General features: G+C 44.5%; 1 protein-coding gene across 2 annotated transcripts in view; it reads left to right on the top strand.

The window, feature by feature from the left end:
• Positions 1–18,459, top strand: part of SF3B1 (splicing factor 3b subunit 1) — a 117,588-nt gene that overhangs the window by 67,962 nt on the left and 31,167 nt on the right. For both annotated transcript variants that reach the window (XM_088456248.1, XM_088456249.1), the window contains 5 exons: positions 2,956–3,226; positions 5,520–5,665; positions 5,747–5,893; positions 7,595–7,720; positions 7,844–8,065. In XM_088456248.1, coding sequence (XP_088312374.1) covers positions 2,956–3,226; positions 5,520–5,665; positions 5,747–5,893; positions 7,595–7,720; positions 7,844–8,065 — 912 coding nt within the window. The remainder of the gene's footprint in view (positions 1–2,955; positions 3,227–5,519; positions 5,666–5,746; positions 5,894–7,594; positions 7,721–7,843; positions 8,066–18,459) is intronic.

Here is an 18,459-nt window from a genome sequence, read left to right as displayed (position 1 = left end):
GGCAAAGATCCAGAACATGCAATCCAGAATAAGAACTGCAGACCTGGCAGTCTTTCCGGTTGTGGCTGCAGGAGGCAAGAGTTGTCAATTGTCAGTAAAAGACTGGACCATTGTCACCATATATCCCTGCCTAACAGGCTCAATGTTATCTAAAGAATTTACCTGTACGAATCCATTCTGACAATGCCACAGCAGTTGCTTACTTAAACAAGCAGGGAGGTACACACAGCTGGCTAGCAATGATGGAAGTTTCCTACATCCTTCATTGGGCGGTAAATTGGATTCCAGCTATTTCAGCAATACACATTTTGGGGGTGGACAACTGGGAGGTGGGCTTTTTAAGTTGCCACAGTGTGCACCCAGGGGAATGGGAATTACACCAGGAAGTGTTTGCAGAAATAGTTGCCAGATGGGGATCTCCAGACTTAGATGTGATGGCTTCTCCTCTCAACAAGAAGCTTCCAAGGTACGGATCTCAATCCTGGGATCCTCGGCCATCTCTGGATGCCATGACAGCACCTTGGGTGTTGCAGCTGGGTTACATTTTTCCTCTTCTTGTAATGTTCCCAAGGGTAAATCGACTGATTCAACTGGTGGCATGGCCGGTCATAATGGTGGCTCCAGGCTGGCTGCGCCGTCATTGGTACACAATTCTTCGGACCATGTTGGCAGATGTTCTATATAGTCTGCCTCTACGTACAGATCTGTTGCTTGAAGGTCCATGCCGTCACCCCAATTTGCAACGCTTGGCTTTTACGGCATGGTTCTTGAATCCAATATTTTGAGGGCCAAAGGGTTTTCAGAATCTGTGGTGAAAACCATGATACAGGCTTGCAAACCAGTTACTTCCCTGATTTATCATCGGATATGGAAGATATATATTTCCTGGTGTGAACAGTAAAAGTTCAAACCTGAAAGGTTCAGAGTGTCTCGCCTCTTGTTTTTTTTTCTGCTAGAGGGATTGGTTAAGGGTCTGAGATTGTCCTCTTAAGGGACCAATTTCGGCCTTATCTATCCTTTCAAAGGAAATTGGCCACCATGCCAGAAGTTCAGACCTTCTTGCAGGGGGTTCTTGGCATACGGCCTCCTTACTTATGCCTCACTGGTTCCTCCTTCGGACTTGAATTTAGTTTTGGAGGTACCATTCGAGCCTTTGGAATTTGTAGAATTGCGATATCTCACTCTGAAGGTTGTTTTCCTTTTGGTCATTACCTCGGCCAGAAGGGTATCTTTCCTGCAAAGCTCTGCTTATTTTTTTTCATGAGGATAGGATAGTGTTACACACTAAACCTTCCTTTCTGACAAAGGTGGTATCAGCTTTCCACATTACCCATGATATTGTCCTTCCAGCTTTTCACCAGGATTCAGTGACTAGTGAAGCTTCTTCTTTAACACTGTTGGATGTGGTACGTGTGTTATGCATTTACCTGAACCGTACTGCATCTCTGAGGCGTATGGATTACCTGTTGGTGGTGTTTGATGTACCAGATGTATACAAAAACAGAAGATACAATATTCTTATTTTATGAACTTGGATACAATTAGTCGAATTTGAGAGGAGGAAGGAAGGACAAATACCAACAAATTTCTCCATAAAAGGGACATATTGTATCTTATGTTTTTGTATACAACTGGATTGTATTTAACACATATTGGATATACAAGTGGAAAAATAGATATGATATGAGTCAGGGCGCTAAAATTCTAGTCACCTTGGAGTGAATGTATGTATCAGATATATATGTATACTTATCTTTTCAATATAGACAAGGATTCTGTATACTGTTTGGCACGTCCTCAATGTTTGTTGGATTCACAAAGGGTTTATGCAAACAAATAAATAAATGAAGATAAATTAAAAACTGAAGAAAAACATAGAATCAAATTGTTTCTTTCACAATTTATGCATCTATGCGAGAAAAATTCAAGCATACCCCCACTCACTGAGTACAGGGAAGTGATTTTTCCATAAAGGTATCTTTTAATAGGACAAGAACTAAAGCTCCTACAGATTAGTAGTATCTCTGACTTGTGAAGTATAGTTGATATCTAGTGTATTTCGCAAAGGTGACGTACCTCACTTACACTAAAATACAGGTAATGAAGCGTGTAAAGGTATCTATTTTGTCACTTGTTTATTCTTTGATCTTTGGGAGGATGATTTTGATGTGAATAGGTGGAAGCAACTTTTCTTTGTGTGGAGCGCCCTAAACTAATATAAATATATATATATTAATATATAATATATTTATTTATATTTCATTCTCTCATTCAAAACATATTGGATATACCAGTGCCTTTTCCTGTGCATCCCAGTCTAAATTTGTTCTTATCTTGCTGCATGGGCAATGGTTGGGGTGACACCCATTTGACTGGTCAGCACTAATTAAGGCTGCTTATGCGCACATTTTGAAGGTCAATATACTTGTGTTTTTACTTTACGTCATGGTGTCTCGGTTGAGCAACTCTGCCAAACAGCTACCTGGTCATCCGTAAACACTTTCACAATTTCGCCGCTTCCAAATATTTTGCTTACTTTGGTATATCCCAGATGTAAGGCATCCTCCAGATGGATGAAAAAGGAAATATGATTTTTATTCACCGTAAAGTCTCTTCCTTGGAGTCAATCTCCCATGTTTGGTTTTCATACTAGATACCCAGCAAGGTATGCAACTGTGGCAGCTCTCCCTTAGGAGCAGTTCACTCTAACCACTTCCTAACACTTTCACTGCCTCCAGTGTGCTTTTGTTCAATGCTCTCCCATCAGCGACTCTCATCCTGTCTCTGCCCATTTGTTGGGTACGGACAACTCCGTTTGTATAATGTAAGTAAAGCAAAAGCAGAACATTTTACCTGGATAGAGGTTCCAAAAATGGAAAATATCATTATTCAGAATTCAGTCTTTCATTTATTTGACCATTTTCCATCTTAAACGCATGTTTTCTTTATTTTTAGGCTGCTGGTTTAGCCACAATGATTTCAACCATGAGACCAGATATCGACAACATGGATGAATATGTCCGTAACACAACAGCCAGAGCTTTTGCAGTTGTTGCATCTGCTCTTGGCATTCCTTCTTTGCTTCCTTTCTTGAAAGCTGTATGCAAAAGTAAAAAATCATGGCAAGCTCGTCATACTGGTATTAAGATTGTACAGCAAATTGCTATTCTCATGGGATGTGCCATTTTGCCACATCTGAGGAGTTTGGTGGAAATTATTGAACATGGTAAGACTTGTAAATTGCATGATATCATGTGTTAGATTGTTTGAAGTGCATTGACCAAGATTTCATACTACTATGGAGAATGTTTCAAATATTTAAAAATTATAAATCCAAACACTTTTCAAAGAGAAAATACTATGTTTATTGTGAATAATGCGGTATCACAGATAAAATCCGATAAGAACAAGTGGACAGTAGTAAAACATTAGATGCTAATTAGGTAGATATGCTTAACATACAGAAGAGATACAATCTCTTCAAATGTAAACCTGACATTTCTCCAATTCCTGTATACACAAATACATTTTGTGTATTTGAACACCCAGGGCCAATTGTAATAGGGTGAGAGTTTAGAAACTAGGAGAGAGAACTCACATTTTTAAACTCTGCATGTTCTGTGACTTTATTACATTGGCAAACTTGCTGTGTTTCAGACTAAAAAAAAACTCAAGATTTTAACTCTCCAGGTGTTTCCTGTTTTGAAAATACAACTCGATCAATGTATTTTCAGTTTTACTGCTTAAAGCTGCAACGATTTTGTTAGCAACGATTTTATGAGCAATTTTCTGTCAGATTATCTGCCAGATTTTTTTAAAGCGTAATCAACGATTTTTGTAACTTCCCTTAATGAAAATCGTTCATTTGGTCAGTCAGAATGAACTACAAACTGGAACGTGCATGAACGATAATAGTTCATTGTTATAACTCAGATACTGAATGATTTTTTCAACAATTGAATGATAACTACGTCGTTATAGTTAAATCGTTCAAAAAAACGTTACGTGTGTGTGCACCTAAACTCTTACATTTTCTAAACTCTCACCCTGTTACAGTGGTTCCCAAACTGTGTTCCGTGGCACCCTAGGGTGCCTCAGGACACTTGCAGGGGTGCCTCAGGTTGGTGGTCCAGCACCAAATCATATTATTTATGGTCAATGTAATGTAAATATGTGGACGAACAGAAATGCAAACCTGTCCACCATCACATAACTGAACCTAAGGATGATGGGTAAGCACAATTTACTTCTTAAACTTAGGGGTTCCATGGGTTTTGGTGCCGTGATTCAAAAAAGTTTGGGAACCACTGCAATATTACATTTGGCCCCCCAATGTACTGCAGCTAATCTGTCACTTCAGGTATTGTTCGTATATCCATTACATACCTTCATTTATTTGAAGTGTTTACCATTTACTTAAGTTATTGTGTAGCATCCAGCCTGATGTCCTAACATTGGAATCCATCTCTCCTCAATGTATTTGGTATAAAATAATCTTACCAAATACATGTGTTTGTTTTTTCCTTCTGGTGTGGGTAGCACAAGACTTCGTATTAAAAGTATGCCAGTAAGTTTTCTTCAGTATGTTTTCGTGTGGCTACATTATGTAACTTCTAGACAGACTTAAATGGTGACATTATTCAATGTAAAACATTTTCATGCTTCTGCCTACACATTATTTATATTTGAAAATAAAGTTTACTGTATCCCAAAACAAGTCTACATGTTGAATACAATTAGAAATGATTCCTTACTTTGAGAAGATGATCATTAAATATTCACCTTTTTATTGCACCGAACTTGTTCCACAACAATTTTTATTTATAAAATGAGCAGTGAAGTTTTTTCTGTAAATAAAGTAAGTTCTGTCAATATTTGCTACTATAAACAAATTTTGATATGCAAAAATTTTGTGACGATTTTTAAAAACATTTTTTTATCAACACTGTCTTAACTGAGACTACAATAGTGTTAGGATTTTATGTCTTAAATATTGCTAGCATTTTGTTTTGAAACAATTTTTTTTTAACTGGTAACAAATGTGTTGAAACTGTTAAAGGGTATATAAATCCTGCAGCATTTTAATAATTTTAGTGCTAGATTTTATAGCTGGGTTTACCTGGAGGAAGAGGTTGCCACGAGGTTCACGTTGAGCCAATTGCATGATCAATCTAATCCCAGAATGTCATCAGGCCTGTGTGTGTATGTTTGTATAAATTACATTAAATAATGCCTTGCAGCTGGGGGATATTGAACCTCAAAAATAGATCACCACCCAGGTAGAGGTATTATTTATTCACTTTTTCTGTACTAATGTATACAATTGATTAAAGAATTATTTTGCTGATTGTAGTCCCTTACAGTATTTTCATACTCTTGGCAAATTAATGAGATTAAATACTGTAAGACTTGCATTACAAATCCATTGCGTTATCATGGCTATCTATTGCTTTTCCATAAAACTGCATAAAAAACATAGTAGCCCTTTACGACTTTAATGTGTTTGCACATGTTTTTAGGATTGGTTGATGAGCAGCAGAAGGTTCGTACCATCAGTGCTTTGGCTATTGCTGCTCTAGCTGAAGCAGCGACTCCTTATGGTATAGAATCCTTTGATTCTGTGCTGAAACCTCTGTGGAAAGGTATTCGTCAGCACAGGGGGAAGGTATGTATGATACTTAAATATTTGTGCTATTTTCTTCAAGTAATATGGAACCTTTTATAAATTTGATCTTGTACTTAACAGGGTCTTGCTGCATTTTTAAAAGCTATTGGTTATCTTATTCCCTTGATGGATGCTGAATATGCAAACTACTATACCAGAGAAGTGATGTTGATTTTGATCAGGGAATTCCAATCTCCTGATGAGGAAATGAAGAAAATTGTCCTGAAGGTAAATGAAAATATAGATAGAGAGATAGATATATATATATCTCTATCTATTTATAAAAAAGAAGTGTGCTTTTAGTTGGCATTTCCTGAAGTTATTGCCTCATTTACCACACATACCTATTTTGTATAATCCAGTGGTCGAAGTGAGAATTTTGAAGTGGGGGTATGGCAAATGTAGAAGTTGCAGCAGTGGTGCAACCAGAAGCAACGCGTCAGCAGTGATGAGTCGAGGGCGTGCAGAAAAAAATTAGCATGGGCACGCATATCATGGGGTGTGTCAGGCAGTGATTGATGGGGAGAGAGTGAACAGAAGACTCAGAGGTTGATAGAGAGAGGCAAAGAGTGATGGGCAGAGTTTGCCGGGGTGAGGGTGATGGTGAGGCAAAAGGTGACAGGGAGAGGCAAAGAGTGATGGGCAGAGGGTGACTGAGAGGCAGAGGGTGGCAGTAAAGCAGAGGGTATCAGCGAGAGGCAAAGAGTAATGGGCAGAGGGTGACGGAGAGGCTGAGAGTTACGGCGAGGCAGAGGGTGACAGGGAGAGGCAAAGAGTGATGGGCAGAGGGTGACAGGGAGAGGCTGAAAGTGAAGGGTAGAGGGTGATGGAGAGAGCCAGAAGGTGACAGGGAGAGGCAAAGAGTGATGGGCAAAGGGAGACAGAGGCAAAGAGTGAAGGACAGAGGGGGACAGATAGAGACACAGGTTGAAGGTCTGTGGGTAGTAATTATAGGGCGCAGAATGACACACATGTCCAGTATACTGTTTAAGTGTGATACTCCTCGGGGGTGTCACATAAGGAAGGCGATAAGTGACAGAACAAGGCACTGTAAACACTGACACCATTTGCACTTACCTAGGTACAGTGTAGAAGGGCAGCAGTGCTGTTGGGCAGAGTCTAGGCAGCACCGTCTGTCTGTGTGCACTGTGTAGCTGATGAATGCTTGCTTCCTGTGGCTGCATGTGCCGGTGGGCAGGGGATAGGACAGTAGAGCACACACAGGAAGTGGGAGAGCTCTCCGGGACACTGGATGGAGGAGGCAGCGGCTGATAACAGTGCAGGTGTCACCTGGTGAGGGGCGTGGACAAGGGGCGTGGCCACGCGGCCCAAACCCCATGCAACAGTGAGTTTATTACCGGGGGTGGAGGAGATGCGGGCTGTGTAGTGTGCCGGCTCCCTCACGGTGTCAGGAGCCGAGTGCTGCACTTAAAATTACAGTGCAGCACTCTGCTCCTCTCACTGAAACTGCACCTTGGTGTCACCCCTCGGAGGGTGACACCCTGGTGGGTCCGCACCCCCTTTGTGACGCGGCGACGCCACTGACCTGCAGTCCGGCCGGGTGGCAGAGAGATTGGCCACTGGGAGGACTCCCAAGAGGTCCCCGCCGGCAGCACTCGCGAGCTCACCTCCCCAGCGGCGCCAGGCAGCAGCTGACAGTGCAGATGACAGTGGGATTGCTTCTGACAGTTTACACTGTCCGAGGCAATCCCGGAGAGGTGGCAGCGCTGACAGCTGTCAGTCTGATGACTGTCAGTGCTGCAGATCATCAATGATGATCCGATCGACAGAGAGGTCCCAGCGGGTTCCCTACTCCTGCATCCGGCAAAGTAACAAAAAAAAAGTTTCGTGCTTGAAGTGGCGGTATGTCATACCGTTACATACCGGCACACTTTGAGCACTGGTATAATATACATTTGTCTTTTGCAGGTTGTAAAACAGTGTTGTGGTACTGATGGTGTGGAAGCAAATTACATCAAAACAGAAATTCTTCCGCCATTTTTCAAACACTTTTGGCAACACAGAATGGCTTTGGACAGGAGAAACTATAGACAGGTACTTATCTGTATAATTCTAAAATATTAATTTGGCCAATGTATGTATCTTTTCAAATCCTGCATATTGTATTTTCTGAGGTGCTAATCTCCTGCACTCTTTTTAATTATTGTACCTCTGCAGTTGGTGGACACCACGGTAGAACTTGCCAACAAAGTGGGAGCTGCGGAAATAATTTCTAGAATCGTGGATGATTTAAAAGATGAAGCTGAGCAGTACAGAAAAATGGTCATGGAAACAATTGAGAAAATCATGGGCAATCTTGGAGCTGCAGATATTGACCATAAATTGGAAGAACAGTTGATTGATGGAATTCTTTATGCTTTCCAAGAGCAAACCACAGAGGTATGTATTTTAATATACAATTATGACATGGGAAATTAGAGCACTCCCCCATATAAGAACTGTTTATTTACTAAACTTTTCCATGTTTCAGTTGTAGTTAGACATTCTATAGAAACCCATTCATCAAGTTTTTTTTATACTCTATGCCTAAGTTGCTTTGTAAAAGTATAGGGTCTTGAAAAATAGTTTGCTATATCATGTTAACTCACTTTAATCAGGTGTAGGAATTTAAAATGCAAGGTTATTTAAAACTTTAATTTCTTCAAACCGAAAAACTTATTTAGTATTGTGTTTTCAGAGGTCTTTTTTTTGGAGAGACTTATTATTGTTAGGGGGGTGGGAAGCAGTGTTCATTCCAGAGGTAGAAAACAGTGGCAAATTGACTGAGTGAGTAGGTCCTTACTGGAGATTGGTCTCTGAATACAGACATGTGTCAGCTGATTAAAGATAGATGGGGGTCTGCCTCACATCAACGCGACTTCCTTCTCAACTCTCTGTGGTGGTCCCATTGAATTTTTCAATTGATTTAATTGGTTTCCTCCTATTTATAATTCCAAGTATTTCTCCTTCATCCACCAGGGGGGGACACTGGAGCCTCAGTACAATGGGGTATAGGAGTGTGTTAACCGGGAGCTGGCACCTTTAAATAAAAAACTACTGGTATCTAGCTCCTCCCCCCCCCCCCCCCCCCCCCCCCCCCCAGGTCAGTCTAAAAAATGTTGCTTGGGAGCTGGACGTTAGCCTCCTTAGGGCTCCGGAAATATACTCTACAGCATGAGGACAGACAGGCAGCCTACTGCCCCTGTCTGTCTGCGACGAGGGAGCTGCCGGGGAGATCCTCACCGCTGCTGCATGCGGTTTGCGCTGAGGTCTCCTGCTACAGAGACCTCAGTCTCTAGGGTACCCAAAGACGCGCTGCATGCAGTGCACGTCGCGGGACCCAGTAGCATATGCCCGCCGCCGGCAGCACAGGCAGGGCTAAGGTTAGTGTTCTCTGGCTCCCTGGTTAGCAGAGGAGCCAGGACAAGTATTTAGGCGGGCATTCACAGTGCGCTCCGCTAGCGCTGAGAGCGCCATTGTGGGGGGGCGGAGCCTAAGTTTCCCTTCTGCTCCTGCCTCCCAGCAGCCTCAGCGCTTCCAGAAGGACGCTGGTGGCCATTTTACATGCACTATAGGGTGGAGAGAGAGCTGTCAGGAGTCAGGCTAGTACTCTGTATCAGCACTTGCATTTTTATTCTTATCAGCAATATTCTGTTAGCGCTGCAAGCATTATAGTTTATCTCCCTCTGTGCCCCTTTCAGGTCTCTGTGTAGTGTGATTGAAAAATCTGTTATTGCATTACTGTCCTTTTCTGTGTGTGGGTGTGGGTATGGTGTGGTGTCTGTACTATAGACATGTCTACCAAGAGGTCTAAAGCTGCACAAAAGTCTTTTTCATGCAAGACTTGTGGTGAAAAATTCACACAGGGACAATCTAATGCTTCCTTACTGTGTGATAAATGTGTGTCTTTACCTCAAGATACTGATCTTGAAGTCCATCCTAGGTGGTCTGAACAATTGACTGCAGTTATATCAAATCTGTCATCAGAGCTGGAATCAGCTCGTAAGGACAGGGAGAGGCTGAGCCAAACAGCAGCTGAACCAGATTGGGCTCGCTCTCTGGCCAGATCTGTTGAGGGACTTACAAAAGCAATGTCCCAGGCTCCACCTGCTTCTTCTTCTCCTGCTCAGGTCCTTAGTAAGAGATTGATTCATAATCTCTTGCACTGGGATGAGTCAGATGAGGAGTTGCAGGACACTGAAGAGGGCGAGGTTCAGGAAGAGGAAACTTGCATTCCTGAGGACCCCGAACCTGCATCTCAGGGCGTGGATGCTTTAATTTCAGCAGTACGCCAGGTGTTGCATGTAGAGGATTTAGAGGTTACTGAAAAACCATCTATTTTCGGTAAAAGATTTAAACAGTCTGTTACCTTTCCAGCATCAGAAGAGCTGGATGAGATTCTCTCTTCCGCATGGAAACATCCAGACAAAAAATTTAAAATTTCTGAGAAATATCTGTCTTATTACTCTTTCCCACCTGACAGTAGGAGATTATGTGAAACTCCTCCAGCAGTGGACCCGTCAGTAGCCCCTTTCTAAGAAAACGGTGATTCCGGTGCCTGGCGCGGTTTCCCTAAAGGAAACCTCGGATAGGAAGATGGAACACACATTAAAATCCTTGTATACAGTTGCAGGGGTTTTGATGTGTCCAGCACTAGTTAGTTGTTGGGTAAATAAGGCCATTGAAGCCTGGGCGCTGCAGTTGGCTGAGGGGATTAAGACAGGTACGCAAACTGAAGACTTAATTCAGTTAGCCGAACAGATTGCAGAGTCGGCTGCTTTCCTTGGAGAAGCGTCTAAGGACATTTGTAATCTATCCGCCAGATCTTCAGCGTTAGCTATATCTGCTAGAAGGGCTCTGTGGCTGCGTCAATGGCAGGCAGATGCAGAGTCCAAGAGAGCGGTGGAAGCCCTTCCCTTTACTGGGGAGGTACTTTTCGGATCGGAGTTAGATAAGTGGATCTCACAAGCTACAGGTGGGAAATCCACTTACCTACCATCTGCAGCTCCTCCTCCTACTAGAAGACCTTTGACAGGTCCCTCCTTTCGATCCTTTCGTGCTTCTGGAAGATATTTAGAGGGCGTTCCAGAGGAGGTCCAGCCTTCTCAAGAGGTTCCAGAGGCAGAGGTAGAGCTTCAGCATCAGCTGCCTCCAACACTCAGCAGGACAAGGCAGCTGCCAAGCCTGCCGCATGACGCCCTTCCTTCTTATTTGGGGGATCCCAGGGTCGGGGCGCGCCTTTTACGCTTCAAGGACATTTGGATCCAGTCTTGCCAGGACGCCTGGGTCAGGGACATCATTATTCACGGCCTGAAATTGGACTTCAGGGTCCAACCTCCTTTTTCAAAACTGGTTTACCTCTGGTTGCAGAAAAACGAGGAGAAATTCAGGAGACAATACAAAAACTGTTATTGTCTCAGGTAATAGTGAATGTTCCGACCCACCAGAGAGGTCAAGGGTTTTATTCCAGCCTGTCTGTGGTGCCCAAGCCGGACGGCTCCATGAGACCCATACTCAATCTCAAGGATTTAAACACTCATCTTCGAGTTTTCAAATTCAAGATGGAATCTCTCCAATCCGTTATAGCGGGTCTCGACAGGAACGAGTTTCTGGTGTCCTTAGACATAAAGGACGCTTATCTCCACATCCCAATCTGGCCCCCCATCAGGCTTTTCTTCGTTTTGCGGTCCTAGAGTCGCATTTTCAATTCCAGGCCCTACCTTTCGGACTTTCGTCGGCCCCAAGAGTATTCACAAAAGTTATGGCGGCAATGATGGACCTACTGCATGGTCAGGGGATCGTCATTGTTCCATACTTAGACGATCTATTGATAAAGGCCTCTTCGGAAGCTCGGCTGTTAAGGGACATTCGCTTAACTCAGAGCATTCTCCTGCAACGCGGTTAGATACTAAATTTCAAAAAGTCCTCCCTGATCCCTACACAGCGTTTACTATTCCTGGGAATGATACTGGACACAGTGCAGCAAAGAGTTTTCCTGCCTCAAGACAAAGCTGCCTCCATTCAGCATATGGTGCGCCTGGTCTTAAAACATTGCCGAGTGTCTGTACATTTCTGTATCCGCCTTATTGGGAAGATGGTAGCGGCTTTCGAGGCGATTCAGTATGCCAGATTTCACGCCCGTCCTTTTCAACTGGATCTCCTCTCCCAGTGGTCAGGATCCCACCTCTTTCTCCATCAGAGAGTTCTCCTGACTCCTCAGACTCGAACATCTCTCATTTGGTGGCTGAACATTTCCCACCTGCTGGCGGGGAAAAGGTTTGCGGTGTAGGATTGGACCCTCCTCACCACGGACGCAAGCCTGAGGGGCTGGGGAGCAGTGACTCTGGGAAAGCATTTTCAGGGGCACTGGACGCAGCAAGAAGCCAGATTGCCCATAAATATTGATAAATAAAGAATTGATAGTGGTATTTTATGCTCTACAGCTGGCGCATCTGCTGCTGGAGGGGCAGGCAATTCGAGTCCAGTCGGACAACGCCACTGCAGTGCCGTATATAAACAGGCAGGGTGGCACAAAAAGCAGAGCCGCCATGAGGGAGGTAACAAGGATTCTACTTTGGGCAGAGGAATTTGCAGTAGCGATTTCTGCGATCTTCATCCCAGGAGCAGAAAACTGGGAGGCCGACTATCTCAGTCGGCAGGATGTTCATCCAGAGGAATGGTCACTCAATCCTCAGGTGTTCCAGCAACTAACTCTGAGGTGGGGCTGTCCTCAAGCCGACCTTATGGCGTCAAGGTTAAACCACCAACTACCGGTTTACTACTCCAGAACAAGGGACCCACGAGCAGCTGCAGTAGACGCACTGACTGCTCCGTGGAAGTTTCATTACGTCTACCTATTCCCTCCGTTTCCGCTCATTCCGCGCTTGCTTCAAAGAATCAAGCGAGACGGGATCAAGGTGCTTCTGATAGCACCAGATTAGCCCAGACGAGCGTGGTATTCCCAGATACAGAATCTGTGAATAGACGAGCCGTGGCCACTGCCTCTTCAGGACTACCTCCTTCTTCAGGGCCCATTTGTTTATCGCGACTTAAGGCGGCTTCGTTTGACGGCCTGGCTACTGAAAGGGCCGTCCTCAGAAAAAAAGGGTATTCTGTCTAGTGTGATTCCCACAATGATTCGGGCTAGGAAGGAAGTCACTTCTCAACATTACTACCGCATATGGAAGACATATGTGGCTTGGTGTGAGAGACGTCATTCTCCTCCGTCAGTTTTTAAGGTATCACGTCTCCTTTTTCTTCAGGCTGGTCTCTCAGCAGGCCTTCGTCTTGGTTCATTAAAGGTACAGGTATCCGCGTTGTCCATTTTCTTTCAGAGAAAATTGGCATTGCTCCCGGATATACAGACTTTTCTCCAAGGAGTTGAGGATTCAACCTCCTTTTTGTGCCTCCCACGGCACCATGGGATTTGGATTTGGTGTTGGCTTTCCTCCAGTCTGATACTTTTGAGCCATTACAGAGAGTGGAGATAAAGTACTTAACCTGGAAGGTGGTTCTGCTTTTGGCACTCGCTTCGGCAAGGCGTGTCAGAACTCAGTGCTTTATCCTGCCGCCCTCCTTATCTTATTTTCCATGAAGATAGGGCGGAGCTGCGTACTCAAAGGGCTTTTCTTCCCAAAGTGGTGACAACTTTTCATATAAACCAGCCTATCGTGGTTCCGGTGTTTAAGGATGACTCTTCCAATTCAAGATCCTTGGATGTAGTCAGAGCACTCCGGATTTACGTTGACAGGACTGCCTCCCTCCGTAAATCAGATACTTTGTTTATTCGGTTTGATGTGGCCCGTCAAAGTTGGCCGGCCTCAAAACAGACCATTTCTAGATGGATTCGCTTCACTATCAGGCAAGCATACGTGGTGGCCTCAAAACAACCACCGGGTCCTATTATGGCGCATTCTACGCGCTCTGTAGGTCCTTCATGGGCGGCTGCTCGCGGGGTTTCCTTAAACCAGCTTTGTAGAGCAGCCAGTTGGTCAGGCACGCATACCTTCCTACGATTCTATCGTTTTGATACTTTTGCGGCCTCCGCTTTGGAGTTTGGCCGTGCGGTGTTGCAGGGCTCTCGGTGCTCTCCCACCCGGAATGTAAGCTCTGGGACGTCCCCATTGTACTGAGGCTCCAGTGTCCCCTGTAGAATCGGAGAAAGGGATTTATCGGGAAGTACCAAAATCCTATTTGTAAAAAAAAAGAGGTTCTTCTGTTGCTGTTGGTGACACCAGACTAGGAAGAATGGTCATGGTAAATAGACGTCCTCATGATGATTGTGGATCCATTGTGTAATTTTTCTCAAAAAAAGTCCCTGTTAATACAATGATAGTTTTACCATTTGGGATTAGCCCAGCTATTTTTGACAGTGTTGCAGTTGACACCATAATCTTTAAGTAAAAGGACTTAAAGCGACCATGCATAGAGCTGGAAAGCTGGTATCTGCACAAATGTAACATAGGGTTTGGAGGGCTTGTGTTGCTTTCTGTGAACAAGAATGTACATACAGATGTGTCCTCCATCGTTGTTGCGGCAGCCGCATTAAACAGCCCTTCAAGTTGCGCCTCTAGTCCCGTGCTAGCTTACTCATGCCGACCGTCTTTTTGTGTCTTATTCGCTACAAAAGCATTTTATTTGCACAAGCAGACTTTGCTGATTTAAAATGTGTGTGTGTATTCTGTGTGCGACTGCAGCTGTATCTGTACACAAAATGGTACGGTACAGTGTCAGTGGCTGTTTTACATACCATGTTCTGTTGTGGTGATTTTTACAGACTGTTTTCATGGCCCACTGGATGTCCTGATAGGGCTATCCTTCGGACCAACCAATTTATTCCACTGAAAATGTTGTCCAAGTTTTGACTTAAATTAGGACATTGTTATACTGATATTGGGTAGCAATCTTTATATGAAGGATGATGTATCTTTTTGCTCATTTGGTGTAGTTAGAATATTTAAAATATCTCAAATTACAGTAACTGATCATCTTGTCCTCTTTGTCAAAACAGACAATAGCTAGAAGTATCACTTTGGCTTGCTTATATTGGTACAGGGAAACCTGCTCCTACAATATGAAGGCACATTGTACCAGATCAGTGAAAGCCTTGTGGGTGGAGTGGCACATTGCATTAGATGAGCAGCTGTGATGGGTGGCCATGTGCCTTTTTTTTTTTTTCAATATTTTACAAGTTTATTGTATTTTTCCATCTACAGTTATATTCGAAATGTACTTTCCGAACTCAATCATTTGTCTGGTTCTGTCCTGTGGAGTTTTGTTACACAAATCTTAGTTCTCTGCAGTGACAAGAACAAATCATGCTGAATATTCCTCCTTTGTCCAGCTTCAAGGACCTTGCCGACTGTGGGTTTAGAGGGGATACTAAGGAGTAGGCACTTAAGAGTTAACTATTTGATCTGACACTCCGCCCCCTCCAAGTCCTTCCCACTTGCTCCAGCAAGCCAGTTTTTTTATTTAGTGCCTGAGAATAACAACAAAGATTCTTAATGTAGGAGTATTTATTTCTAGCCCTTTTTGTATTGTAGATTGCCTGAATCCCCTTATAGCAGAGGTTCCCTAACGTGGTCCTCAAGGCTCCCCAACAGTTCAGGTTTTGGAGAGATCCATGGTTGGGGTGACTTAATTAGTACCTCAGTCAATTTGATTTAACTACCTGTGCTCAACCATGGATATCTCTAAAACCTGAACTGTTGGGGATCCTTGAGGACCGCGTTTGGGAACCTCTGCCTAATGGGATTAAGCTTCTAGTTAGCAGGTATTATGACAGCAGTGGTGTCTTCCTATACAGCCACAGCCCACGTCCGTCCCCAGAAGGTGGTCACCAGGCATCCGTGGGTGCTCTTAGTCGCTGTATTTTAATAACTATTTACAGGCTTTAAGCTGTGTCCCGGCAGTTGAGACTTGTGCTTTCAGCCACCACAGTCTACAGGGGTAGTGCTGAGTGGCCAGGGCTGTGCAATACACAGTGTACTGAAGCCTGTTCCCCAGGCTCCGGTTCTACGTGATAGCAAGGGCTGGTGTTTGCGGAGAGTACAGCTTTATGCTGGCTCCCACTTCCCCTTTTTTACTTTAGGCACAGTTTTACATGGCGGGCAGCATCTTGGTTGCATTTCACCAGATCGGGGGACCGCCCCTGCATTCAGACTCCTCCTGGTCTGACCAATTGGCAGAGAGCAGAAGTGGAGCTATCTGATCATTTTGCCCTCGTGGACAACATGAAGCATACCTCCATTCACGTTGGTCGTGCACCATTGGATGTGATTTTCCTTCTGTCAGGTATGCCTGCTTTGTCCATTTCGGCCAGGAAGTCTGTGGCTGCGATCTTGGCAGGCGGATACAGAGTCCAAGAAGACTTTGAAAGGAGTCACTGTTTGGCTAGAACTGCACCGTATAATCGTTCAGGTGACGGGCAGTAAGGAGCCGTTTCTCCCGGTCATTCTAAACAGTGCAACATCTTGCAGTTTTCAGCCCTTTCGTTTCCCTGGTAGGTCCCGTCCTCTGCCCACCAATTGTGTTGCAGGGGGACACCGGACTGGTCGCCTCCGAGGCCGTATGGCCAGGTGGTCAGATGTCGAGGCCCTCCCCAGGGAGACAAGCAGTCTATGCTGCTGGGTGTGCCCTGGATACTTGATGGCAGGTGCCTGTCTGCTCCTGTTTTGTGACATCTGGTTCCAGTCGGTCGCGGACCTCCTGGGACCGTGGTGTCCTGTCTTGAGGCTACGTTTTAGATTTAATTGGTCCCCTTCCGCTCTGGTTCTTGGTCACTTCTCTTCCATGTGACCAGATCAGATGGGGCTGCCTTACTGTCCTGCCTGCAGTAGTGGTGGTCCCGACTCCTGATAATCATGAAGGGTTGATGTTTTACTCCCCTCTTTGTGGTGCAAAAACCAGACTGGTCTCTTTGGTCCATTTTAAACCTGAAGTGACTAAATCCTTTTCTACAGTTGGAGAAATTCAAAATGGAATCTCTTCTCTCCAATATTGCTTCAACATCAAAGATGCATATTTGCATGTTCCAATAAAGGAACAAGACCACAAGCTGCTTCAGTTTATCATTAGGACCCTCAACTTCCATTGTCAGGCTTTCTAGGGCATGGTCCTTGCCCCAATGATCACCCACTTAAGTCATAATGGGATCTCGTTCAACCCTTATCTGGACGATTTGATGATCCGTGTCCCTTATACCCCGTATACAGATGGTAGTGTCAGTCTTGCAGGAACATGGTTGGATTCTCAACTTCCCCAAATCCCCACCTGGTTTCGGCTCAGAGAATGATCCTTCTGGGGCTTCTCCAACACATCCTGTCAATGTGTTTTTCTTCCAGGGACCAATATTGTGGAACTAAAGTATTTGTGGCTGTACCTTTTCCAACTGAGCTGGGTGTCTATTCTTTTCTGTATGACACCGCAAGGGAAGATGGTAGCTACCTTTTGAGGTGATATTAATTCGATATCATTCCAGTGCTTGTATCATGTGATGGGCAGAGAATTTCTTTCTGGCCATCTCTGCCATATTCATTCCAGGGTCAGACACTTGGGAACCAGACTTCCTCAGTCTGCACAAGGTTGAATGGGAACTGCACCAGAATGCGCTCAACCTTTTTATGTAGCGCTGGGGTCTTCCGGACATCCCTCACCGCCTCCAAACTGAACAAGAAGCTGTTGTGTTACGGGTCGTGGTCCCAGGATTTTCAGACAACCTTAGTGGATGCTCTGACCAACAGGTGATACTTTCAAAGAGGGTTATCTGTTCCCACCCATCTTCCTGCTACCACAGTTGATCCGCTGCATCTGTAGTGAGAAGGCCTATGCTCTCATCACTCAAGACTGGCCAAGGAAGGCTTGGTATGCAGACCTTCTCTGTTGGTCGAATCACCGTACTAGCTGCTGCTGTGTGGGATGACCTGCTCAGTCACACTTTGTCAATGTGACACTTTAAACCGGGATTTTGCAGTCTGAGGGGTTTTCTTTGACGCGTACTATGCTTCAGATTTGTAAGCTGGAGATAGCTCCCATTTATCACCGCATGTGGAAAACTTACAATGGGTAGGTAGCACCTTTAGTAGCTCTGTCTGGTTCTTGAATTTTTCACTCCAACTGGGTGGTGCTCCGTCCGTAATCGCCCATCTTTCCTACCCAAAATAGTTTCCTATTTTCACCCGAATTGAAAGATTACCATATTTTCATCCTCCCAGATTTAGGTAGCCATATCCACTTTTTGGGTATTGTCCAGACGTTTGAAAGTGTATGTGGAACAGACTGCGTCTGTTTGAAAGTCTGACAAGTCTCTTGGTCCTTTGTGATTGCTCACGGGCAGGGTTGGTCTGCCTCTTAAGCAGGATCACTTCTGGTTATAAGCAGGCTTATGCCTCTTTGGATGAACCGGTGCCTGACCCTATCCGGGCACGTTCTGCTCGGGCCGTGAGTGCTTCTGTGGCGGTGTGCCTCGGATGAAAAACTGTGCAGAGCAGCTCAATGGTCGTCTGTGCATACCTTCACCAAATTTTATTGGTTCCTTATGTCTGTGGCCAAAGACGCTAGTTTTGGACATACGGTTTTGCATATGGCTCGGCCGTTGGGTGGCACCAATCCCCCACACCTTTTTAAGGCTTGCTTTGGGCAATCCCACATTCAGCAGTGTCCCCCAGATAGGAAAAAGGAGGGAAACTATTTTTTATTTTAATTTTTTTGTACTCTGTAATATTCCTGTGTCCAACTGGGGGACACTGTGTTCCCTCCCTGTTTGTTTGCCTGTTGTATGCTGTGGTGTTCTT

This window comes from Taudactylus pleione, unplaced genomic scaffold (genome assembly GCF_031769625.1).
Source record: "Taudactylus pleione unplaced genomic scaffold, aTauple2 ptg000690l, whole genome shotgun sequence".
NCBI lineage: Eukaryota > Metazoa > Chordata > Amphibia > Anura > Myobatrachidae > Taudactylus > Taudactylus pleione.
This window is presented reverse-complemented; position numbering and strand designations above follow the sequence as displayed.